The 25741-nt window shown below is 36.7% G+C and overlaps 2 protein-coding genes across 4 annotated transcripts; one reads left to right on the top strand and one right to left on the bottom strand.

The window, feature by feature from the left end:
• Positions 1-12490: 12490 nt before the first annotated feature.
• LOC108197814 (uncharacterized) lies at positions 12491-16266 on the bottom strand. Of its 3 annotated transcripts, none has more exons than XM_017365519.2 (9): positions 16108-16266; positions 15805-15888; positions 14011-14091; positions 13750-13889; positions 13466-13583; positions 13303-13375; positions 13122-13184; positions 12936-13048; positions 12491-12864 (listed from the first exon to the last, which is right to left on the bottom strand). In XM_017365519.2, the coding sequence occupies exons 1-8, from the start codon at positions 16167-16169 to the stop codon at positions 12974-12976; spliced, it is 696 nt and encodes a 231-aa protein (XP_017221008.1). In that variant the 5' UTR covers positions 16170-16266; the 3' UTR covers positions 12491-12864; positions 12936-12973. The 3 variants fall into 3 exon arrangements, with proteins under 3 accessions (XP_017221008.1, XP_017221007.1, XP_063938544.1); XM_017365518.2 differs by having other exon boundaries at positions 12491-12845; positions 16108-16265; XM_064082474.1 differs by having other exon boundaries at positions 12491-12845; positions 16074-16186.
• A 4075-nt stretch (positions 16267-20341) lies between these two features.
• Positions 20342-25292, top strand: LOC108199869 (protein NSP-INTERACTING KINASE 3). Its single transcript, XM_017367871.2, has 11 exons — positions 20342-20998; positions 21287-21419; positions 21659-21730; positions 21890-22033; positions 22163-22234; positions 22333-22392; positions 22493-22587; positions 22688-22834; positions 23143-23484; positions 24005-24396; positions 24787-25292. Exons 1-11 carry the CDS (start codon positions 20890-20892, stop codon positions 25105-25107), a joined length of 1887 nt encoding a protein of 628 aa, XP_017223360.1. The 5' UTR covers positions 20342-20889; the 3' UTR covers positions 25108-25292.
• Positions 25293-25741: the final 449 nt, after the last annotated feature.

Here is a 25741-nt window from a genome sequence, read left to right on the forward strand (position 1 = left end):
TGCACAAGTTCTAACCTAAAAGGGGCAAATTATGTAACTTGGCGCTTAGCGTTTTAATAATGATCAAATGTTCAATTAAGCCATCAGAATTAGTACAGTGAATAAAAAATAGAGTGATGCAGAAGAAACCTAAATACGCCCATGGTTTTGACATTTTAATATATGTTCATCATTGGTTGGTAGTAACAAAATACACTTGTCAGAAGAATTGTACAATTTACTGTACGTGATTTGCTGATGAGATTTTACAAATGTCAAGAGCAATAATTTAGTTCACAAAAAATCGTAACAGTCTTTGCTTCTTTTGCTGACATAATTAAATTCATCAAGGTATTAGGTAATTTAAGTATTGAATTTTGTTAAAAGACATATTGACAAATGTTCGACACTTCCTGTCCGAGTCCGAAAAACACAGCTAATTATATGTTTTTTATTCAAAAATAAAAACAAATTAAGAAAGTAAAATCTAAAAGTGTGATGCTTATTCATAGTGTCAGAAGTTTCCTGCTCAACTTTTTGCAACAACATTAGAAGCAGAAAGGAGGATAGAATCCTGGAAGTTTGTTGTAATGCTTGGTTATATGTATGTGTTGGAATTTGTGCCAAACAGGGATAATAATTTGAAAATAAAAAATATGCCAACATACATCAAAGGTTCACTTTCAATAAAAAACATATTTTAAGTTTTAACATACGTCTGAAGTCTGAAGTGCAGAACAATTGTTTTCACCGTAAAAATTATTACCAGCCAAATCACTATCAAAGTAATATTTTTGATAGGTCGGTAGGTTAGTCGAGCTGAATCATATACGAATACAACATGCACAAGTTGTGATATGGGAAGTGCAGGCAGTGCCTGTAAGTCCCCCACAAGTTGGGTGGCCACTGCCTGTTAGTATAAACAAAGTAGCTATTTGATTAATGCAAGAGTGTCCTGAGGAAGCCTTTAATGAATACATTATAGACACTTGGAACCGAGGGACTGATTGATCCTGGTGAATACGACACCGTGCAGCCGTCTTTTTGCGCAGCACCCTCGTGAACCTCCTCTCATCTACGCTTCTCGTGAGCATTATGCTTCTATGATTAGAGGGTTTTTTTGTTCTTCATTCATTATCCCTTGGCACCACTCTTTTGTTGCCAGTTATTATTACTTGATGGCCTCAAAGGTTTTATCATATCTGAAGGTCAAACAAGTAGATTTATTTTCCGGGATGGTCCCGACTCTAGGCGGATAATTGACAATGAACGATCATATGAATTCGAAGAACATGAGGTGTATATTTAAACCGAACTAAATATAAATCTGTCGTTCGTCTTAATGATTTCGATTAATACTCTTCTTACTAAGAGTTAGGCTAGAGCTGTGTTATCTGGACTCTTCATTTTACCTCGAATACTTGTGCCGGATACTCGACACTCGGATATGGGAATAGACACTCTGACATTAACTTTAAGCTAAAAACAGTTTCAAATTATTGTGGAGTTCAATACTTGGAGACATAATCATGTGGGACATTTTTAGCCGGGTCTGGGCAGGGTAAAGTAGGACTAAGAGAACTAGGTATATCATGTGTACATTGTTCACTAATACTACAAAGTTTTTCACGGGTGCTAGTACTAATTAAGGGATTGTCAGGTGTTTAACCACTTGATTAGTAGGTGAGATTAAGATTCATCAAGTTATTAAGTACAGATTATGTTCTGTTTCCGGATAAAGCAAATAGATAAATACAGCTGATTAGCACGTGTAAAGCTTAAGTTCTAGTTAGCTCTCGACAATGTAAAATGTGGTTAAGGTCACGGATGATTATAGAATGTAAAGATGCCAAAACATCTATAAAGTTTAGTATTCACAAGAAACAATCATGTCCTATCTTAGCCTTTTTCAATATATAGAATTTTAACATCACTATTTAAATTATTAAATTTTGGTGATTTAAATGTTTGTGGCTCTGTTGCTGTGCATGTGAACTTGAGCTGAGGGGTCCTGGTTTTCTATGTGTTTCATCACCACTCATCTTTATTCCAAATAGGTATGGCAAGTCTTTATTATAAGGTTGTCGATGCCTATTCGGTAAATATATTATATCACATTAATTATTAATAATAGATGATAATATGCGAGATATATCACAACAAGTATCAGTCACGTATCTCGACTCTATATATATACAATTATCAATATACTTATATATCACAACAAAAATCATGTATCTCAATCTTATGTATATACATAGTGATCAATGTATCATAATGATCATGTGCCAAGAGCGTCTCACGTATCTTGGTCATAAAATTATCAATATTTCAGAATAATTATCTGTCGGGGTGTTTCGACCTTAAACATAGACATACATAAGTTATAAAAATATCTCGTTGACAGCCTCTACCGCATCATCTCATATACTATTATTCTATTTCTTCTCTCATTCATCTCACTATTGGCAATCTTTATAAAAAATCTACCCTAATAGTTGACAATTTTAAGAATTGTCAATATGATTATGTTCATAAGTGATGATAATATGAAAAATATAGAATTGGGTAAAAATATATGCACTTTTGAGAAAATATACATGATTTTATTATACGGAAGTTGTCAATTTTTGACAATTTTAATTGACAACCATACAACTCCAATAACTGGGTAACCAAAGTTATCATGCCAATGTACGAGCTGGCAACCTCTTAACCATCCTTATTGGAGTTGCTCTAAAAAATACAACAAATAATATACGAGAACAATCATTTGTCGGGTGCTCGATCGAGTGCATATACAAGCAAAGGCAATTATGTAGAAGTGTACATGACCCTGCAGTGGGCAAGAAAGAAAAAGGGGGATTAAAGGGTTCACGGATATCTAATCTTTTTGTATTCTTGAGGCCCAGAGTGATTGAACACATTATCATTCTTGGACAGGCAAGATCTAGGAGTGAGAGAGCACTCTTCTGTTGGCTGTACTTTTCCATTCCTACATGGCTCTGCTCAATAATTCAAGCTATCCACCACATGATCATCATCTCTAATCCAACAAGTTATCTACTCGAATGTGGCTATCCTTTCGATACGTAGTTTTCGTCCATGTCTTACTAGCAAGATGGAATGTCGTTGGTCCTTAGTTCTCTACTCTTTGTGCATTTGCAGAAAACCTGTGGATATGATTTTTGTTACCGCGGTATAAATATTTTAGCATATGGGAATGGATATGATCTTTATTATTGTACTAAGTCGAGGTATATATTAACACATCAGAATGGGTATAGATATGATTTTTGTAAGAAAAATGTTAAGTATCTCGAAAATTCTTCCCAGATTTTTTTCCGAATTCTATTTGCCAAAATCTAATTGGTTCAACTCACATTAATAATAATGAGACTCCCTGTATATATATCAATCACCCAATTAAAATTAGCCACGTGTCTGGCGCGTCACTTGAAGAAAATATTTGGAAACAAAATTTGAAGTACCTAGTATTACCTTTTTTGTAATCATATTAAGTCGAGGTATAAATATTTTAACATATCGGATATTAGATATTTTATTTATAACAAAGAAATCGAGTATTCGAGCGACTTTTTTAAGTGACATGCGGATAGTTTAATGATTGGAATAATGTGGTAGCTGTGATTAAAATGTTGGCGCAGTCCGATTTATTTAGAATAATTTTAAGGAACGAGCCGCTATGAAAGTGGCGGATAGTAGTGGTAGTTCGATTATCCGAGCTCAGCTCGAACTCGAGCTCGGCTCGATTATTACCGAATCAAACTCGAATAATTTTCGAGCCGAACTCAAGTAGCTCACGAATAGTTTGGTTTGTTTACACCCCTAGTTCGATATCTCTCGTAAAACAAAAGGCTTGTAACTTTTGTCACGAGATACAAATGAAAAAAATAATGCAACATTAATTATGGATGATTAGATTCTTTGGAGGTATATGGCATCCGAATTTGGTTAATTAGATTCTGTGCGAGTATACTGATAACGCCAAATCCCGTTCCGGTGCTTCCTCCGCCGTGTACTGGTGTCTTGCGGTGTAGCTGCTGGACGGGTGTCTGCAAAACAACACCGGAGGGGGGTTTGAGCCCCGCGGCGCCTCCGGCGTGAGAATGAGTACAGGCGTCGGAAAATATATAGACGAGAAATGAGTTATCTATATATGTGGTGGGTGAAGATGTATGGCTGCTGTGTATGGTGGCTTAGAGTGTGTGAGAAATATGAGAGTGTGGAGAAGAAGATCCTTAAGCCTCTCATCCTTGGTCTATTTATAGGCCAAGGATTAGGGTTTAAGGATATGTACCTTGGATCCTGCTGTCCATCTGTAGGGCTTGGATGCTTAACACCTGTCCAGGTGTCAGCTAAGGAATAGTATTTTGGAGTGTTATGAGGTTTGTCTTCATAGTGTCAGTAGCTGGCATTGGGTATTGTCCTTGTCATGTCAGACTGCAACTTGTTCAGGTGTGGGCTTGGACTCTTGTGTCCCGGTCCGGGGGAAGGATGGATAGGTTGCGTCTGGGTCCGGGATCATCTCCGGGGTCCGAGATCATCTCCAAGGTCCGGGATCGTCTCCTGGTTCTGAGATCATCTCCTGGGTCCGGGACCATATCCGGGTCATATCGTGCTCGGGTCCGGATTAAGCCAATCCAGAGTCCGGGTTAAGCCAATCCTTTTCATGTTAGAATGTGGCTTGTTCAGGTGTCGGCTTGGACTCTTGTGTCCCGGTCCGGGAGAAGAGTGGATAGGTTGTGTTTGGGTCCGGGACCATCTCCTGGGTCCGGGATCGTCTCCTGGGTCCGGGATCGTCTCCTGGGTCCGGGATCATCTCCGGGTCATATCGTGCTCGGGTCCGGATTTAAGCCAATCCAGGATCCAGATTAAGCCAATCCGGGTTATACCCTATCATTTGCCCCCCACTCCCTTATACAGATTTTCTGTGTGAGGGAGTTGAGTGTATTGTCCGGTGCGGGCTGATTGCGGAGAAGGTGGAGTTTTTCATTTGCCCCCCTGTCCGGGCTAACCTGGACAAGGTGGAATTTTTGCTTTTGCGCCTCTATCCCGGTTAATCTGGTATTAGGCGAAGAATCCTGCTTTTGCTCCTCTACCCGGGTTGACCCGGACTAGGTGTGAAATCTTGCTCACCTATCCAGGTGGATCCAGACATGGTGTGAAATTTTGCTTTTCCCCCCTGTCCGGATCGATCTAGACGAAGTGGTGGGATTCTGCTTTTTGCCCCCCGTCTGGGTTGATCAGGGTAGGATGTGAGATTTTGCTTTTTGTCCCTCGGCCTGGGTTGATCCGGACAAGAGGTGAGTCTGGTTAGATTGCTCGGCATGAGTCCGGACGGGATTGCTCCACATGTGTCCGGACGGGATTGCTTGACATGAGTCCGGGTGACTGCTTTTTTTTTTTTATTATTTTTTTTGCCTTAGAAAAATTTTTCCAAGTAAGATAGCTCATGATTGAACCGGGGTACTCAAAATTGAACCGGGGTAGCTTTTGCTTTTTTACCTTAGAAAATTTTTCTAAGTAAGAGATAGGTCATAACTGGACCGGGGTAGCTTTTGCTTTTTTGCCTTCAAAAAAAATTTTCGAAAATTTTTTCTAAGTAAGAGATAGGTCAAACTGGACCGGGGTAGCTTTTTGTTTGTTTGCCTTAGAAAAATTTTTCCAAGTAAGATAGCTCATGATTAAACCGGGGTACTCGGGTTCTCAAAATTGAACCGGGGTAGCTTTTGCTTTTTGCTTTGGAAAATTTTTCCAAGTAAGAGATAGATCATGATTGAACCCGGGTAGCTTTTTGTTTGTTTGCCTTAGAAAAAATTTTCCAAGTAAGATAGCTCATGATTGAACCGGGGTACCCGGGTTCTCAAAATTGAACCGGGGTAGCTTTTGCTTTTTGCCTTGGAAAATTTTTCCAAGTAAGAGATAGATCATGATTGAACCCGGGTAGCTTTTTGTTTGTTTGCCTTGGAAAATAATTTTTCCAAGTAAGAGATAGCTCATGATTGCACCCGGGTAGCTTTTTGTTTGTTTGCCTTGGAAAATAATTTTTCCAAGCAAGAGATATGTCATAACTGGACCGGGGTAGCTTTTTGTTTGTTTGCCTTAGAAAAATTTTTCCAAGTAAGATAGCTCATGATTGAACCGGGGTACTCGGGTTCTCAAAATTGAACCGGGGTAGCTTTTGCTTTTTGCCTTGGAAAATTTTTCCAAGTAAGAAATAGATCATGATTGAACCCGGGTAGCTTTTTGTTTGTTTGCCTTAGAAAAAATTTTCCAAGTAAGATAGCTCATGATTGAACCGGGGTACTCGGGTTCTCAAAATTGAACCGGGGTAGCTTTTGCTTTTTGCCTTGGAAAATTTTTCCAAGTAAGAGATAGATCATGATTGAACCCGGGTAGCTTTTTGTTTGTTTGCCTTGGAAAATAATTTTTCCAAGTAAGAGATATGTCATAACTGGACCGGGGTAGCTTTTTGTTTGTTTGCCTTAGAAAAATTTTTCCAAGTAAGATAGCTCATGGTTGAACCGGGGTACTCGGGTTCTCAAAATTGAACCGGGGTAGCTTTTGCTTTTTGCCTTGGAAAATTTTTCCAAGTAAGAGATAGATCATGATTGAACCCGGGTAGCTTTTTGTTTGTTTGCCTTGGAAAATAATTTTTCCAAGTAAAAGATATGTCATAACTGGACCGGGGTAGCTTTTGCTTTTTTGCCTTCAAAAATTTTTCGAAAAATTTTTCTAAGTAAGAGATAGGTCAAACTGGACCGGGGTAGCTTTTTGTTTGTTTGCCTTAGAAAAATTTTTCCAAGTAAGATAGCTCATGATTGAACCGGGGTACTCGGGTTCTCAAAATTGAACCGGGGTAGCTTTTGCTTTTTGCCTTGGAAAATTTTTCCAAGTAAGAGATAGATCATGATTGAACCCGGGTAGCTTTTTGTTTGTTTGCCTTGGAAAATAATTTTTCCAAGTAAAAGATATGTCATAACTGGACCGGGGTAGCTTTTTGTTTGTTTGCCTTAGAAAAATTTTTCCAAGTAAGATAGCTCATGATTGAACCGGGGTACCCGGGTTCTCAAAATTGAACCGGGGTAGCTTTTGCTTTTTGCCTTGGAAAATTTTTCCAAGTAAGAGATAGATCATGATTGAACCCGGGTAGCTTTTTGTTTGTTTGCCTTGGAAAATAATTTTTCCAAGTAAGAGATATGTCATAACTGGACCGGGGTAGCTTTTTGTTTGTTTGCCTTAGAAAAATTTTTCCAAGTAAGATAGCTCATGGTTGAACCGGGGTACTCGGGTTCTCAAAATTGAACCGGGGTAGCTTTTGCTTTTTGCCTTGGAAAATTTTTCCAAGTAAGAGATAGATCATGATTGAACCCGGGTAGCTTTTTGTTTGTTTGCCTTGGAAAATAATTTTTCCAAGTAAGAGATATGTCATAACTGGACCGGGGTAGCTTTTTGTTTGTTTGCCTTAGAAAAATTTTTCCAAGTAAGATAGCTCATGATTGAACCGGGGTACCCGGGTTCTCAAAATTGAACCGGGGTAGCTTTTGCTTTTTGCCTTGGAAAATTTTTCCAAGTAAGAGATAGGTCATAACTGGACCGGGGTAGCTTTTGCTTTTTTGCCTTCAAAAATTTTTCGAAAAATTTTTCTAAGTAAGAGATAGGTCAAACTGGACCGGGGTAGCTTTTTGTTTGTTTGCCTTAGAAAAATTTTTCCAAGTAAGATAGCTCATGATTGAATCGGGGTACTCGGGTTCTCAAAATTGAACCGGGGTAGCTTTTGCTTTTTGCCTTGGAAAATTTTTCCAAGTAAGAGATAGATCATGATTGAACCCGGGTAGCTTTTTGTTTGTTTGCCTCGGAAAATAATTTTTCCAAGTAAGAGATATGTCATAACTGGACCGGGGTAGCTTTTTGTTTGTTTGCCTTAGAAAAATTTTTCCAAGTAAGATAGCTCATGATTAAACCGGGGTACTCGGGTTCTCAAAATTGAACCGGGGTAGCTTTTGCTTTTTGCTTTGGAAAATTTTTCCAAGTAAGAGATAGATCATGATTGAACCCGGGTAGCTTTTTGTTTGTTTGCCTTAGAAAAATTTTTCCAAGTAAGATAGCTCATGATTGAACCGGGGTACCCGGGTTCTCAAAATTGAACCGGGGTAGCTTTTGCTTTTTGCCTTGGAAAATTTTTCCAAGTAAGAGATAGATCATGATTGAACCCGGGTAGCTTTTTGTTTGTTTGCCTTGGAAAATAATTTTTCCAAGTAAGAGATAGCTCATGATTGCACCCGGGTAGCTTTTTGTTTGTTTGCCTTGGAAAATAATTTTTCCAAGCAAGAGATAGCTCATGATTGCACCCGGGTAGCTTTTGCTTTTTTGCCTTCAAAAATTTTTCGAAAAATTTTTCTAAGTAAGAGATAACTAAAAAGTGAACCCGGGTAGCCTTTTGGTTGTTTGTCTTAGAAAATTTTTTCCAAGTATGATTGCTTGGTCCGGACTCATTATTGAATCAGGGTTAGTATGATTGCGTAGTCCGGACTCATCTAAGTCAGGACTAGTATGGTTGCTTAGAAAAACTTCTTGCTGATTGCTTCTTGAAGACATCTCATATAAGCCGAGAGTGCCTCATTATCATACTCCCGTACCCGGAGTCCCTTCTAACTTTCTTCTACAGCTCTTGGGTTGGCTCATTCCTAGATCGTTTGGAGCGGGACTTGCTCATGAGCCTTTCTTCTTATAACTGGATCCTTCTTTGAATTTTTTGCTCTAGCTTTTCTTCTTCTTCTCTCCGGATGTGTTCTTTTTTTTTTTTGGCCAGGATCTTTCGCCTTGTGGCATCACTTTCTCTCTGCTTCTTTTACCTTACTTTGTCACCAATCCGGTCAAAGACGGAACCCCGGGATTGGCGGGAATTTTCAAAGTCTTCGGAATCAGGAATCAACCTGGGTCCTTTGAGGTTTTCGGCTCGTTGTTCCTGGTATAACCGGATTGCTTCGGCCAACTCTATGTTGGTTAGATATGTAACATGGTCTGCGGTCACCGGGACATCGATGCACTTTAACTGGTTCATTTCAATTGTGACCCGGGCATCGTCTAGGTTGATCCGGGTCTCTTCTGGATTGATCCCGGTCAAGAGTGGTTTAGAGATGAGATCCTGATGTGGATTGTCCTGGTCCACCGGGTTGAACTGCTCGGATCGGGTTGATTGGGTTTGGGTTTTTCCACCCCTTGTCATGATTATAGTGAACAACTCAAACAAGAACTACCCAGGGAGTATGCTTGCTTTTTGGTGAAAGTGTATGTGTGCAGTATAGACAATAGTGGAATGATAGAAATAGTGTAGGCAGATAGTCAACTTACTACTTCAAGAAATGCTAGAAATAGTTAAATGACAAAGGTGTAAGGGACTACAGGACAAGGTGTCTTGATGTACTACAGACAAAGTTAGGGTGCTTCTAGACAGGGTTTGCTAACATGCACACAACAAAGAGAATCATGGCTGAGAGGGTTTTGAGTGCATTTTGAAGCTTACAGGGTTGAATCGGGACTCCCTTTTCGGGAGTTTGCTGATGAAGATGAGTCCAGTGGCACCGTGACCACAGGACGGAGAATACAACCTCCCCCTCCTTCTAGCGCCAAATGATAACGCCAAATCCCGTTCCGGTGCTTCCTCCGCCGTGTACTGGTGTCTTGCGGTGTAGCTGCTGGACGGGTGTCTGCAAAACAACACCGGAGGGGGGTTTGAGCCCCGCGGCGCCTCCGGCGTGAGAATGAGTACAGGCGTCGGAAAATATATAGACGAGAAATGAGTTATCTATATATGTGGTGGGTGAAGATGTATGGCTGCTGTGTATGGTGGCTTAGAGTGTGTGAGAAATATGAGAGTGTGGAGAAGAAGATCCTTAAGCCTCTCATCCTTGGTCTATTTATAGGCCAAGGATTAGGGTTTAAGGATATGTACCTTGGATCCTGCTGTCCATCTGTAGGGCTTGGATGCTTAACACCTGTCCAGGTGTCAGCTAAGGAATAGTATTTTGGAGTGTTATGAGGTTTGTCTTCATAGTGTCAGTAGCTGGCATTGGGTATTGTCCTTGTCATGTCAGACTGCAACTTGTTCAGGTGTGGGCTTGGACTCTTGTGTCCCGGTCCGGGGGAAGGATGGATAGGTTGCGTCTGGGTCCGGGATCATCTCCGGGGTCCGAGATCATCTCCAAGGTCCGGGATCGTCTCCTGGTTCTGAGATCATCTCCTGGGTCCGGGACCATATCCGGGTCATATCGTGCTCGGGTCCGGATTAAGCCAATCCAGAGTCCGGGTTAAGCCAATCCTTTTCATGTTAGAATGTGGCTTGTTCAGGTGTCGGCTTGGACTCTTGTGTCCCGGTCCGGGAGAAGAGTGGATAGGTTGTGTTTGGGTCCGGGACCATCTCCTGGGTCCGGGATCGTCTCCTGGGTCCGGGATCGTCTCCTGGGTCCGGGATCATCTCCGGGTCATATCGTGCTCGGGTCCGGATTTAAGCCAATCCAGGATCCAGATTAAGCCAATCCGGGTTATACCCTATCATTTGCCCCCCACTCCCTTATACAGATTTTCTGTGTGAGGGAGTTGAGTGTATTGTCCGGTGCGGGCTGATTGCGGAGAAGGTGGAGTTTTTCATTTGCCCCCCTGTCCGGGCTAACCTGGACAAGGTGGAATTTTTGCTTTTGCGCCTCTATCCCGGTTAATCTGGTATTAGGCGAAGAATCCTGCTTTTGCTCCTCTACCCGGGTTGACCCGGACTAGGTGTGAAATCTTGCTCACCTATCCAGGTGGATCCAGACATGGTGTGAAATTTTGCTTTTCCCCCCTGTCCGGATCGATCTAGACGAAGTGGTGGGATTCTGCTTTTTGAACGCCAAATCCCGTTCCGGTGCTTCCTCCGCCGTGTACTGGTGTCTTGCGGTGTAGCTGCTGGACGGGTGTCTGCAAAACAACACCGGAGGGGGGTTTGAGCCCCGCGGCGCCTCCGGCGTGAGAATGAGTACAGGCGTCGGAAAATATATAGACGAGAAATGAGTTATCTATATATGTGGTGGGTGAAGATGTATGGCTGCTGTGTATGGTGGCTTAGAGTGTGTGAGAAATATGAGAGTGTGGAGAAGAAGATCCTTAAGCCTCTCATCCTTGGTCTATTTATAGGCCAAGGATTAGGGTTTAAGGATATGTACCTTGGATCCTGCTGTCCATCTGTAGGGCTTGGATGCTTAACACCTGTCCAGGTGTCAGCTAAGGAATAGTATTTTGGAGTGTTATGAGGTTTGTCTTCATAGTGTCAGTAGCTGGCATTGGGTATTGTCCTTGTCATGTCAGACTGCAACTTGTTCAGGTGTGGGCTTGGACTCTTGTGTCCCGGTCCGGGGGAAGGATGGATAGGTTGCGTCTGGGTCCGGGATCATCTCCGGGGTCCGAGATCATCTCCAAGGTCCGGGATCGTCTCCTGGTTCTGAGATCATCTCCTGGGTCCGGGACCATATCCGGGTCATATCGTGCTCGGGTCCGGATTAAGCCAATCCAGAGTCCGGGTTAAGCCAATCCTTTTCATGTTAGAATGTGGCTTGTTCAGGTGTCGGCTTGGACTCTTGTGTCCCGGTCCGGGAGAAGAGTGGATAGGTTGTGTTTGGGTCCGGGACCATCTCCTGGGTCCGGGATCGTCTCCTGGGTCCGGGATCGTCTCCTGGGTCCGGGATCATCTCCGGGTCATATCGTGCTCGGGTCCGGATTTAAGCCAATCCAGGATCCAGATTAAGCCAATCCGGGTTATACCCTATCATATACTTATATAGCATGTATAATTTTTTGAAACAAAAGTGTTAATCTAATAATAAAAAGTCATACGATATCTACACCAATGGTCAAGTTGAACAAACAGTTCTCACCAGAGAGAGAAAACAACCTTATATCTGAAGCAGAACCACAGAAACAAGAGAAATCGGACTGAAAATTCATCCGCTTGAAACAGAGAAGAAAGACAACAAAATTTTCGATGATTTTAAATCTAAGAATTCTCCGAAAATAGATCCGGAGCAGAACCACAAAAACAAGAAAAATTATACGTAGCTTTCAAGTGTAAATTAATTATTGTTTGCTATGCATAATTTACTATGATCACATATAATCGGATATCAATAAGCTCTCCTTTTATCGCTAAATTTTAAGAGGCATATAATTTGAACATTCATAATATTTTATCCTTTTTTTTTCTTATTTATTTTATATATTTTTTACATATTTTTGACGAGTCCTGTTAACAATAAACAACAAAAATCAGATACTTAATTTTTTAAAGGAACGGATACGATTTGTTTTTATTGTATCGCTTCCCATCCATGAGTTAATTATACTAACCAGTAACCACTGACTAGACTAGAGCCGGTAAAACAGACGGTTCGTGCTGTGACGCGTCGGGCCGGCTGAAGAAGAACCATAACCGGCACCATGGATTGGGGTTGACGAATGAAAAGAAATTTTAGTCACTATTACAGACAAAAAGACTATCATCTATACAAGAAATTTTGCTCAACAAATTATGAGAAGAAACGATAGTCGCTGTCACACCTCCAAAACTTCTAAAGATCGGGACTCACTGTTGTGTTCAATGCTATTTGGTTTTATATAAGCCTTCAACTACTACGACTTTTCTTGCAATGTTGAAGTAACTGGATTCCATGCTTAGCGCTATGGCACCTCGACTTCAGTTTTCCAGCACTCTGAGTTCTGTCACAAAAGTCGCGGACTGGGGCTTTGTCTAAGGCATTTCTTTGCAAGTCAAAGAAGCTCTTTTCTATTGTGCAGACTGAAAAGCGTCTAAACTGAAAACCAGATATTTAACTGATTTTATGGCTTAAACCTCAGTGTATTAAAATAACTCTTCACATATGAGTTATCAGTTATTAAGTTACCAGTTCAGTCAAGAGCTCATCCACTTCTCAAGAATCTGTCAAATTCTTCTTCTGTTATCTACCCGTGGTTTCTTGGAGAGTCCAGCTTCTAGATGGTCAGCACTTGATTGTATCTAAAGCAACATTGGAAAATATTGTAACTATCTATAAGATCAGATTATACAAGTGCATAGTGTAATATTTTACCTTATGAAGCTTTTCCCTGACTAACTGGACCGTCTGGTTCATCGATTGAGATGGAAAATAAGCCTAAAAGTATATGCAAGGAAAAAAATTATTATTATTTCTAAACTTGATTGTACCTAAATACATGCCATTAAAATCTAAGAACTACTAGTGAAAGTTCCGATCACAAGTCAGTAAGTACCTCGTCTGAAGTAACTAACATGCTAGGAGAGGAATCTTGATGGTAAGAATTATTTGTTGACACTTTAAGGTCCCTACATAAATGAAAATTGTCAAGCATTTAAAAAATATGTAGAAGAATGTTAAAGCTGAAATTGGGCGAGTAATTATAAAACTTGTGCTACCTTTCTCTGGGATTCACTGTAGGGGTTGCATAGTTGTTGGTCTCTGATGAAGTTCCATGCAATAAAGGCTCACCCGAATGAATGTGGTTCTGGGTTTTCGGTCTTTTAGAAATTCCAGCTATAACATAAACATAGGCGGAAAGGAAGGGGTCAGATTTATCCCACGGGAGCACAAATAACTATAATATCGTAGCCGCTCATGGTTATTTTTAAAAGCACAAACCAAGCTTTAAATTAATCAGATTAGAAAGACTATTAACAAACCAGATTAAAATGTAACTTACGGTTCAGTCGAGCAAGAACTTCCCTTCTTCTGCCTTCTAACTTATCTTTGGTATCAGAAAGGCTTTCAAACTGCGGAGCATAAGATACTTGAAGCCGATTCCCGAAAAAGACATGCTCATCTAGTTTCTTCTTGGCAAATCTGTACCCATGCAATCAGCATATATGCATAACAATCTCTAATTAATATATTATGTGTAGAACTTTGAATTCCATCATAAATACACCAATACATGGAGAAACTAAAACTTTATTTGTAATACCTAGCATTATTGACCAGACAGAATTTAATCCAGAAAACGTCAGTGTATTCCTCACACTCTTCAGCATCCATTGGTTTACATCTACAGCAAATGCAAGACACACAATGCAACCTATTAGAATTGGTGGGTATATATATATGCACAAATATATGAATCTGAATAAGGGTCAAACTGAAAGCTTCAGCATGTATTTATTTATGTTATAACTTACAGAAGGGCTGAAATTTATACAAGGTCAACAAGCAGAATATGCTTTGGAAACTTCTAGTGTGCGTCTAAACTCCTATGCACAATTGCAGCCATTTGACTAAGGATTCAAGCATAGACACAAACATGTATTGATTCTAAAGGCTCTAAATATCTACTATTAACTTTTATTACTTGCAACAGTTTAATTCAGTCATTTGTTCATTAGTTTGTTAACATTTACTACCAGCTACCAACATACAAAAACAGGAGTCAAGCTATACAACACGTTCATAGTTCATACTTCATATTCAATCCTACTTCTTAGGATAAAAATCTGTTATAAAACAAGTCGTGAAGACTGAATCAGAATCTTTTAAGGAGTTTGCACCCAAGAACTTCAACATTGTGCTCCCATGTTGAAAATGAGAGAGAAGAGAATAGAAGTTTTTAAAAAAAATTCCCGTAAGTGTACTCCCGAGTTATTTTGATGACATTTATATTCCAACTTTTTTTTTCTATCAAAAACTTAAAAGTGTAAACACCCTCCCCTTCTACCCTCTTCTGTTCTTTCCTCTTCACTTATTCACCTAAAAAATCGGGAGCACAATGTAAATATATGAAAAATGCCCTCGAGTCCAGATATCAAACATGTCTCGCAAAAGTTCTGGGGTATTTAGGTTGCTTGCATAGTTCCATTCTTGCGCTTGAGTGCTTAAATATATTACTAACTTTTCAGTTACTTGTAATCCCGTCACCCAGCATGCATCTGATCCTTGTGTTTTGCTGGAGTTGGGTAGGTGGCATTGATACTACTTTACTTTCTCTAATCATAATTGTTTTCTTACTTTTAGGCAAGTGTCAAACACTTAAAGGGTGGAAAGGAAACTAAAATGGATCTGACAGTGATAGAGAATCTATTTTCCAGAAGAAACATATCAAGAGCCTATGATCTTAGGGGCTCTACACGGTATCTGGTATCGTTACAATTCAGATACTACCAGAGTAAACAAAGTGTTGCTAAACAATGCTTATACAACAATCACATTATATATCTAACTGCAGGCTATATAAACTTAAACCATGATCAGCAACAAAATCTGAGGACAGGATATCTTTAAGTACACAACTATAACTTTTAGTCCAAACAGAGAAATAAGTAAGGTTATGTCAACAAGTAACAAGTGGAACCAACCAGTACAATTCATTTGAGTAAAACGATCTTTATTAGAAGATCAAACTAAATATGAACTTCAAACTAAATCATAACAAAACAAGTTCAATTCCACAAACTAAACAGCTCATACCCTCATTGTATAAAACGACAGTCTGTGCAACTTTCTAAACCAATTTGAACATTACTTTTGCGTACAATCTCCGGTTCTTATTTTGAGCATAGTTCTCATTTAAATACAATTAAAATAGCCTCAGTACCATATAATTTCATCAATTTATCAGGGTCAAAAATATAGTCTCTATTCTATAATGCCGCGACTAACAAAAAATTGAACCTATCAAGGTCATAACTTTATCATTGAGATAAATTCATCAAGGCTAATATATATCTTAGTATGCGTAAATACGTGGCCCGAAAAGATTAAGGCTTACTCTTCAACTTCTCCGTAAGAGCCAAACAATTTGAGCAACTCATCACCACACCCTAAAGCTGGAACATTCCTCACTATCAAATATCTGTACCACAACACATCCAAACATCCAACTTAACTAAATTAACAAGAATTTAACAATATATGAGCCAAGAATCGAAAAGGGTGTATTCTAAATTACACAAAGAATGCATCTAACAATCAAAAACAACATAAAAAACAGTAATTCAAGAAACAATACAAACTCATTGAATATATAGAGACAAATACATGTATGTATATGTAGAGAGAGAAAGATTCGAACTTTGATTCATCAGCGACTGTATAAACACGAACTGCAGGTGGGTTTTCTCGAGTTCGAGGCATAGTTATAAATTTCTTACAGAACTTCAAGAACAAGAATGTAATGTAAAAAAGTAAAAAATAAAAAATATAAGGTGTGATCTTGAAATAAATTGAGGGTAATATTTGGGCTAAAATGAATCAGTTAAGTCCAAAATACAGGCCCAACCGCCCAAGTGAGTAAAATTAGAGGGCCAGGTGAGTAAAATTTTATGATTCGTTAAACATTGACTTTGTTTTATATTTTTTTAAATTGTATATTGTATTAGAAATGTGAAGAGTGTTTTGTCAAAAAAAAAAAAAAGAAATGTGAAGAGTGTGACAAAAAAAATGTGAAGAGGAATATTCTGTTGTTATGGGTAATAATTTGAGGGCAGGTATAAAGTTGTTGGAAAGTATTTGTCAAAGGCTACTTGGATTTATTTTTGATAACTTAAAAAATTGAAAATAATGTATTTGAAAAAAAAAATAGAAAGAATGCATGTGTTAGTAGGTTTGTCTTCATAACACATAATAAAATTTTTTATTTTTGAATGGAAATGAATTACTAAAAAAATGATTTTGTAATTATTAAAAAAATATCATCTAATTATCGAACATGAAAGATTTTGTTGTTAAGGAAAGTGTTGATCATAAGTTCATATTTCATAACAGGGAGCAACACTGATCCTAACTATGATTCCTGTATGTAAAATAAGAGGTAACCATTTTAGAAATGTTATATTAAATGCTCATAGGTGATGTGATTAAATGTTAATGGTAGTTCAATTTAATAATAACTAGCCTTTAACCCGTGCAAAGCACGAGCGGGTATATAATTCGTAATTTATTAATTATAATTTAAATTCTTAACACCATTTTATAGTATTTTAGTGTTAATGAATTGGATTTTAATTAAATTATATTAACCAACTGATTATATCTTCTAACAAAAATTTAGTTTTCACAATTTATTATCTATCTATAAATATTGTTCTGATATTAATACGTGACAATTTATTATTCAATTAATTTTAAATAAATTTTTCATATTTCTATATATCTTCATATGTTACGTAATGGTTTGTGTTTGTAATGAAATAAAACACGTTGGAGTTAAATTTCGAGTAGAATAGGTTATAATTAAAAAGTAGCGACTCTAATTATTTATATGTATTTTAGACAAAAGATATTCAAAATTGTATATTTATAATTAGTTATACATTTATCTGTAAGTATTTTTTAATATTAATATATATTATTAACAGTAGTTTCACCTTTTTTCAACTAATTATAAATTATATTTAAAAAGATATTAATATATATAAGGGGTGTTTTTAGTATATGAAACTGTTTAATAGATATCTACATGTTGTAGACTTTTAGTTTGAGAGAAGAGTACCAAACCAAAATTTTGTACGACTACAAATTATACCCATGTTGGCTTTTTATAATATAGTATAGTATATATTCCTGAATTAGATATATAAAGTTACTACAGTAAAAAATTAATTTTTTTTGAGTTATCACAGTTAACTCCCTCTATCTGATTCCAGATTGTCAAGATCAAATGGCACGAGAAGAAGAAGAAAATGGCATTGTTGAAATTCCAACATGTTAGGTCAATTACTGGACTATGGAGTATGGGCTAGGAGCAACATTTCAACACCTAAGTAAAGTTGCCAAGTGGGTCAGTAATGTGACTTGCTGAACTTGAATTTAAATGTTCAGTGAATCAAATTTAGGTCCTGTTTGTTTAACAGAATCACTTTGTGTGGCTTCTTTTACCCGTGTAAATAAGCAGAATTACTTTTAAGAAGTAGAGAATGTTAATTTTTCTCTCCCACTGCTTCTTTCTTAAAACACTTTATTAACTTATTTACTTCTCACTTCTAAACCACTTTTTTATTGGGTTTTATATCAAACTGGTCACCCGTTACGTCAAAATGTCTCACTTTACCCACCCATCTCATCGGGGACTCGTTTGAGCCACTGTAAACAAAATATATATCATTTTACCCACAATACTATTCATACTTTTTTATTTAATCATTTATCAAAAATTAACCATTTGTTTTTTTGCTACAAAACCACCTCGAGTACCTTCATAATTGTCTCTAGTATTTATCAAAATAATTTGGAAATTAATAAAGCCACATAGCTATTTATTAAAAAAAATATTTAGAAATAAATATATATATTTATGTGATCACCCTAAGTATGTTGCCTTAGAAATTTCTAAATTATTTTGATAAATAATAGAGACAATTATGAAGATACTCAAGGTGGTTTTGTAGTAAAAAAAACAAACGGTTGATTTTTTATAAATGATTAAGTAAATAGGTATAAATAGGGTTGTGAGTAAAATGATATATATTTGGTTTATAGTGGCTTAAACGAGTCCCCGATGAGATGGATGGGTAAAGTGAGACATTTTGACGTAATGGGTGGCCAGTTTGATATATAACCCCTTTTTTATTTTAAGCAAAGAATCATTATTTCCTGCGTCAGCATGAAATAATTGATACTTTGACAGGACTAAACTAAACATCAGGATCTTCGAATCAGCTTTTGTTGTGTGAAAGGAGAAGGTAAAGTCAGAAAAAAATGGTTGCCAAGAAAGCCAATCTTTTGGCTTAAAATGCTTAAAACATTTTCAATCACATAGAGGAATCTCTCATTTTCTTTGGAATTTTTATTTAATTTCAAAGATTCAAAAGTATTACAAATTAAGTTAAAACTTATAAGTTATTAGAGTGTTAAGAAAAGAAGTAGAATTTCTAAAAAAACCCTAACATTCTCCAATTTATTTAAAACTTATAAGTTATTAGAGTGTTAAGAAAATAAGTAGAATTCCTGGAAAAAACTAACATTCTCAAATTTATATAACTGCAAAAAAATAAAAGCTGACTTCTTACCAAAAGAAGTGTTTTATTTGTTAGCCAAACATACTCGTAAACATATTTAAAAGTCCAAGATATACCTGTATTATATTTTTTGTGTTCAAACACATGCCTACTTTATTTTTGGGTTGGTGCTTTGATATTGCAGAGAATTTGTACTGATTTAGTAAAATAACATAAAAATAATCCAGAGATTGTAGACTGGAGAATATTTCATCTCTCCCAAAGCGACAAAAATGCCCTTGGGTCTTGAGTTTGATTCTAAGTTTGGGCTTATCAAGGCCATTCCCATTACAATAATATTACCCTGCTGCAACTATAGTTTAACACTAAAGTTATCGCCCTACATTGTATATTCTTTTTTTCATATTTTGAGTCTCTAGTTTCTTTATGTTCCTGTTTAAAAGTAGATTATTCTTTTTGTTTCACTTATATTTAAATCGGACAAGATAAAAAATGAAAACCTGTAGATAAGTTGGTGAAATTTTTTCAAGTGCCCAAAATAAAGTAGGATTAAATTGATATTAACAATTAATGAATTGATCGAGAATATTGGGTAAAAAGTACTAAAAATTATCAAAATCATAACTAATGTATGTACTTAAAATAATTCAAACTTGTTAAACATGTTCGGCTCGGCTTCAGCTCAAACTCATCTATGCAAGTTGAAAATATGTGATAGCAATTCGACAAACATAATTTTCAGAATTTAAAAAATCAATTTAACAGGATAAATATATTAAATAATTACTATTTTTTTATGGAAAAATAATTACTATTTTAAATACTGTATGTGGAACAAAAATTTACACCTCCACAGTCAAATCTGTTATCACAATAACACAAACCATGAAACATGCAACCTCAAGAAAGACAACACAAATGCAAGTTTGATTATTATTTTTATTGGTGGGGGCATGGATTCTCAATCTCCATCTACCACTTTGAAAACAGGGAGCCACATTTTAAATGATTAATAACATCATAATAATAAATTATGAACAAAAATGTACAATTTAGATTATAATAATATGACAAGGGAACAAAATAATTTTATATGTGCAGAAGAAATAATTCAGAAATGCAAAACAACAAGACAAGCCAAGCACGTGATCTGCCAAAACTTTTCTGCAAATTTTTGGTTTGCTTTATAGACATCCCCCATTGTTCTTTCTGATCACACCCCTTCAGTCCAATCACTCAATTATTCATCTTTATAAAAAAAAAATATTAGTAAAAAAATTATTTTTTTAATTATATGTTTAAAAAATAAAAAACCAATAATTTAGCTGTACTTCTCAGTTCTCAGTGTCTATCTATCTCTATCATCTTTAGTTGTAAAAGGTCTGGCCTTTTTTGTGTTTCTGAATTTCTCTGATACACACACATGAACACACACTACACATAATAATATTAAAATATTTTAGGAATATATGAAGAGGGTCATAAAGTTTTGATTTTTAGCTTGAATGGCTATGGTTGCATGATTGGAAAAGAAGATTTGAGCTCAAGAACTCATGGATAGAGAATTATAAACATAGCCCAGTTGGAAATTGTTGCAAAAACACACAGTAGTAGGTGAAATTCCCAGATCTCTAGGTTCTTGAATTTCAAGCTCTAGTGCATTTTCTTGATTTTTTCAAGAAAATTCCATTCTTTTCTTGTTTTTGTGTCTTTTGAGCAAATGGGTTGGTCAGGTTTGGTTAAAGATTGAAACTTTATCACATATCTGGGCTTTTGGGTTCACTTGGATTTATAGAAAGTGAAGTTCAAGATTTCAAGTTGTAAAGATAGTGGCTTTCTTGGATAAGGCTATTTATATATATGGTGGTGGTATTTTTCTAAAGAAGGTGATTGATTGAATGGGTATGGATAGTTTTGGAACTGTTTTTGTGGCTATTGCATTGCTTATTTGGACATTGTTGGAGGGCTCTACTGCAACTCTTTCTCCTTCTGGTGTAAACTATGAAGGTCAGTTGTTATTTTAGTTTTAAGTTTCATTTGATATGATTTTCTTTGATTTCTTTATTCAGCATTTTGATATTGTGATGTGGAAATGAGTATATATGTCAAAATGTCAGGTATGTATATATTGTTGGCAATGTGACTAATTAGTGTTGCAATGGAGATTTATTTTTTAAATGATTTTATTAGTTTATTTCATTGTAGTTAGTAGTTACCCCGAGAAACAGATTTTGGGTGATAAGAGTAGGTCTTTAGTTATTAACTGACATGTGCAATCTATAAAATTTGATGCAGTTGTAGCTTTAATGGCGATTAAAAGTGGTTTAGTTGACCCATACAATGTTCTGGAGAACTGGGATATTACTTCTGTAGATCCGTGTAGTTGGAGGATGGTTACCTGCTCCGGTGATGGCTATGTTTCTGCCTTGTGAGTTGCTTTCACTTCTTTTCTGCTGGTTACTTCTTGCACCGGATTATAAGAATGATTTAAGAACTTTAATGTTTTTTCAAAAAATTATGCAGGATAGGATTTTACAAAACAATTTCGAAATTTCGACACGCGACTAAATTATAATGTGAAGCAGAGAGTTTTAATTAAATTGAATTGCATACTTTGGTCAAAACGATCTTCAACTTGTTTATAAATGCTTGGTGATCTATTTTCAGGGGCTTACCTAGTCAGAGTTTGTCTGGAACGATATCACCAGGAATTGGCAATTTAACCAACTTGCAGTCGGTGTAAGTTACTGATGTAATTTTCATTCTGGATTTGATTTTGAGCTGGCTTTCCATTGTTCAGTCTTTAATATCCCACTTAACTTTGCATTCTATAATTGTTAGCAGTGATGCCAAAAGACCCAACTTAAAGTGATTGTTTATGTTGTCTTGCATTTGTAGGTTGCTGCAGAATAATGCTATTTCTGGTGTTATACCCGCCGCCATTGGAAAGTTGGAGAAACTTCAGACTCTAGATCTTTCCAACAACAAGTTTGGTGGCAATATACCTAGTTCCTTTGGTGACCTCAGAAACCTTAATTATCTGTAAGTTGTAGAAACTTTATCTACTCTGATGTATATACTTATATTATATATTTACTTATTTGGAAAGAAGACCATTCTTTTATTTTATAATAATTCGTCAATACATTTGTCTTTCTTTGTGCAAGTCAGGCGACTAAATAATAACAGCCTTAGTGGAACAATTCCTGAATCTCTGTCTAGAATCGGAGGGCTCACTCTTGTGTATGTACTTTATTCAGACTGTTTTAGAAACCTGTTGATAGAACTAGACAACATTTCTTCTTATTTAGGCTGCTTATTAAAGTTTAAATTTCTTGCAGGGACTTGTCTTTCAACAATTTCAGTGGTTCCCTCCCCAAAATATCTGCAAGAACTTTCAAGTCAGTCCGCAATAATACTCATCATCATGCTTACCACACTCTGAATTAGCTATATTTTATCTTCTTTGTCAAAGTTTATATAGTTTCTCTCTGGTTTCAGAATAATAGGGAACCAAAACCCTCTGAATTGTGGCCTGAGCACAAAGAATAATTGTTCTGTTGTCTATCCAGAGCCTCTTAACTTCCCTCCAGATGGTGAGATGTGTTACATTGTTATCATTGTCCATGCACATTTTACCAGTCTTATTTTGAACTTTTTGTAACATATTGATGAGATGTGATGATTGTTTTATAGACAATTCTGATGCTGGTGGTAAAGGACACCGTGTGGCTATTGCTATGGGTGCGAGTTTTGGTGCTGCGTTCCTTCTCATAGTGATTGTTGGATCCTTCATTTGGTGGCGATATAGGCACAATAAACAGATTTTCTTTGATGTTAATGGTCAGTTCCTAATTACTTTCCCTTTCATAAAACTAATCTCTGTTATGAAGTGTTGATATATACTATATAGTCCTGCACATAGCTACTCAAAGGGGTAGCATCTAGGTCTTAAGTTACACATTCCGACAGAAAACATGCATAATACAAACTCACCATCAAACACTAATGCATTTTTTCCAGATGGAAGAAAAAGGAGTACTTAAATATGTGTCATTGATGTTGTAATTTAGATATAAGCGTTAGATGCTCGTGCTCAAATATTTAATGCACTCTGCACACATGCTGAGCTGTGATTTGTAACTTGGCAGATCAATATGATCCTGAAGTATGCTTGGGACATTTGAGAAGGTATTCTTTCAAGGAACTGCGTACTGCAACTGACCATTTTAATTCGAAGAACATTTTAGGGAGGGGGGGATTTGGAATCGTGTACAAGGGTTGCTTAAGTGATGGGACTATTGTAGCTGTCAAAAGGTTGAAGGACTACAATACTTTTGGAGGTGAAATACAGTTTCAGACAGAAGTTGAATTGATAAGTTCGGCACTGCATAGGAATCTTCTCCGTCTTTGGGGATTCTGCACAACTGAGAATGAAAGACTTCTTGTTTATCCGTATATGTCAAATGGGAGTGTCGCATCCAGACTGAAAGGTGAGTGAAAGGCAGCTAGTCTTACATAATGTAAATCGATTGAATGCAACACGTGCTATAAGTATGCTAATGTAGTTTCTCCCATGTATGACTGTGATTTGTTTTTTACTCATAAGGGAATCTACCACTTGCTAAAATAAAAAATATCACGAACTAGGTTTACTTTGGTGGAATAATCCTTAATTTCTAAGAAATATAGGTGATATCATCAATTCCAGTAAAATTTTTGCTTGAAACCTCTGCTAAAAGCCACTTGATCAACTTTTGGACCAGAATTAGTTTTAGCAAGTAATGTCCACAATTCATAATCATCTTCCTTCTTCGTAGTAAACCATTAGTTTACTCACAGTACTGTTGCTTAGTATTTGCAAAATACTTTGTGGCTTGGAAATTATTGGTTTTGATGAATGATAACGTCCGAATGCAAAACCATGTATTATCACCTTGTAAGTTAATTAATTAATAATATTGTTCCTTCTAAAAAAATTATCTGATATTGTTAAAACTGCTTTCTTGTCAGACCATGTCCTTGGTAAGCCTGTTTTAGACTGGGCCAGGCGGAAAAGAATAGCACTAGGAACGGCACGGGGGCTGTTGTATTTACACGAGCAATGTGATCCTCGAATCATCCATCGGGATGTTAAGGCAGCCAACATCTTGTTGGATGAGGAGTTTGAGGCTGTTGTTGGTGACTTTGGTTTAGCAAAGTTGTTGGACAACCGAGAGTCACACGTGACCACAGCTGTCCGTGGTACTGTCGGCCACATTGCGCCAGAATATCTATCAACTGGTCAATCATCAGAAAAAACTGATGTATTTGGATTTGGGATCTTGCTATTAGAGTTGATCACAGGTCAGAAAGCTCTGGACTTTGGAAGGGCAGCAAACCAAAAAGGTGTAATGCTTGATTGGGTATGTTATCTCTCGCTTACAATCATATCTTAATTGGTGTTTCTGAAAGTTCTTTACTTAACCTGTAATGAGAGTGTTGTCTGTCATTGTAAGATGTCTCGTTTATACTGTGTTTAGGGGAATTTTTAGTTTGAGGAAACATCATCTTTATTTGTCCACTACTCAAATCTATCTCCATTAATGCCGAGTACAATACCTGAAAAGTCTTGGACTCTGAGCTGCATATTTTTTACTTCATTAATCAGCTATCTGCTGAGATATATACATATATTTTACCTACACTTGGGAAGATGGCCTAAAGAAATTTTGTAGCTTAGGCCTAGTGATCATACTCCAAAACTTGTAAATTGGTTGTGCAATCTTACATTACGGTACTACAACTATGTACAGGTTAAGAAGCTACATCAGGAAGGAAAGTTAAACCTAATGGTGGATAAAGCTTTAAAGAAAAACTTTGACAGGATCGAGTTAGAAGAAATGATTCAGGTTGCCCTTCTTTGTACCCAGTTTACGTCCGCTAATCGCCCAAAAATGTCGGAAGTACTGAGAATGTTGGAGGGTGATGGGTTGGCGGAAAAATGGGAAGCCTCACAGCAAAGGGCTGAGACACCAAGATACCAAGGAGGATTTGACACTCCTCAGAAATACTCAGATTTTATCGATGAATCCTCTCTCGTCGTGGAAGCCATGGAACTTTCAGGCCCCCGGTGACAGTCATATCTCATACCTTAGATGATATCGATATTAGAAGGGTGAAATATGTAGTGATTGAATGGTAGTGAAAGGTACTTTATTCATCTGTAAAAAGCGTAAAAATGGAAACAAGGAAAGCACAGCTGCTCTGTCATTAAGTAGAGTTGAGTTGCTCAAAGTCTTATATTGAACTGTTTATATAACTCTTTTCCTGGTTTTTGAGCAGCTAGAAGAGAACTAAAGTAAAATTTAAATTAGCATTGCCAAGTTGATGAATACAGAAAACAGCTCTACCTTAATCCTAAAAAAATGTGAAGACTCCTTTACTCTCACGGTCTTTTTTTAGTTGTCCAGTTTTAACTTTCGACCAAACTTTGACTGAATTATATATATATATATATATTATATAACTGAAAAAATATTTAAAATTATAACATTATAAAATATATACAATCTGTTTTAATATGTAATTTTCAATGAAAAAATTGCATGTAGTTTTTAGTCAAAAAAAAAAAACAATAGTGGACAAATAAAAAGAGATGGAAGGAGTAACTAATTTTCACATATAAATAATTGTAAAATATTCTTAATAATCCATAGTTCGTTCTTCAATTGTTAATATTATTAATAATTGATAATTCTGAATGAGAAT

Source organism: Daucus carota, chromosome 8 (genome assembly GCF_001625215.2).
Source record: "Daucus carota subsp. sativus chromosome 8, DH1 v3.0, whole genome shotgun sequence".
Taxonomy (NCBI): Eukaryota; Viridiplantae; Streptophyta; class Magnoliopsida; order Apiales; family Apiaceae; genus Daucus; species Daucus carota.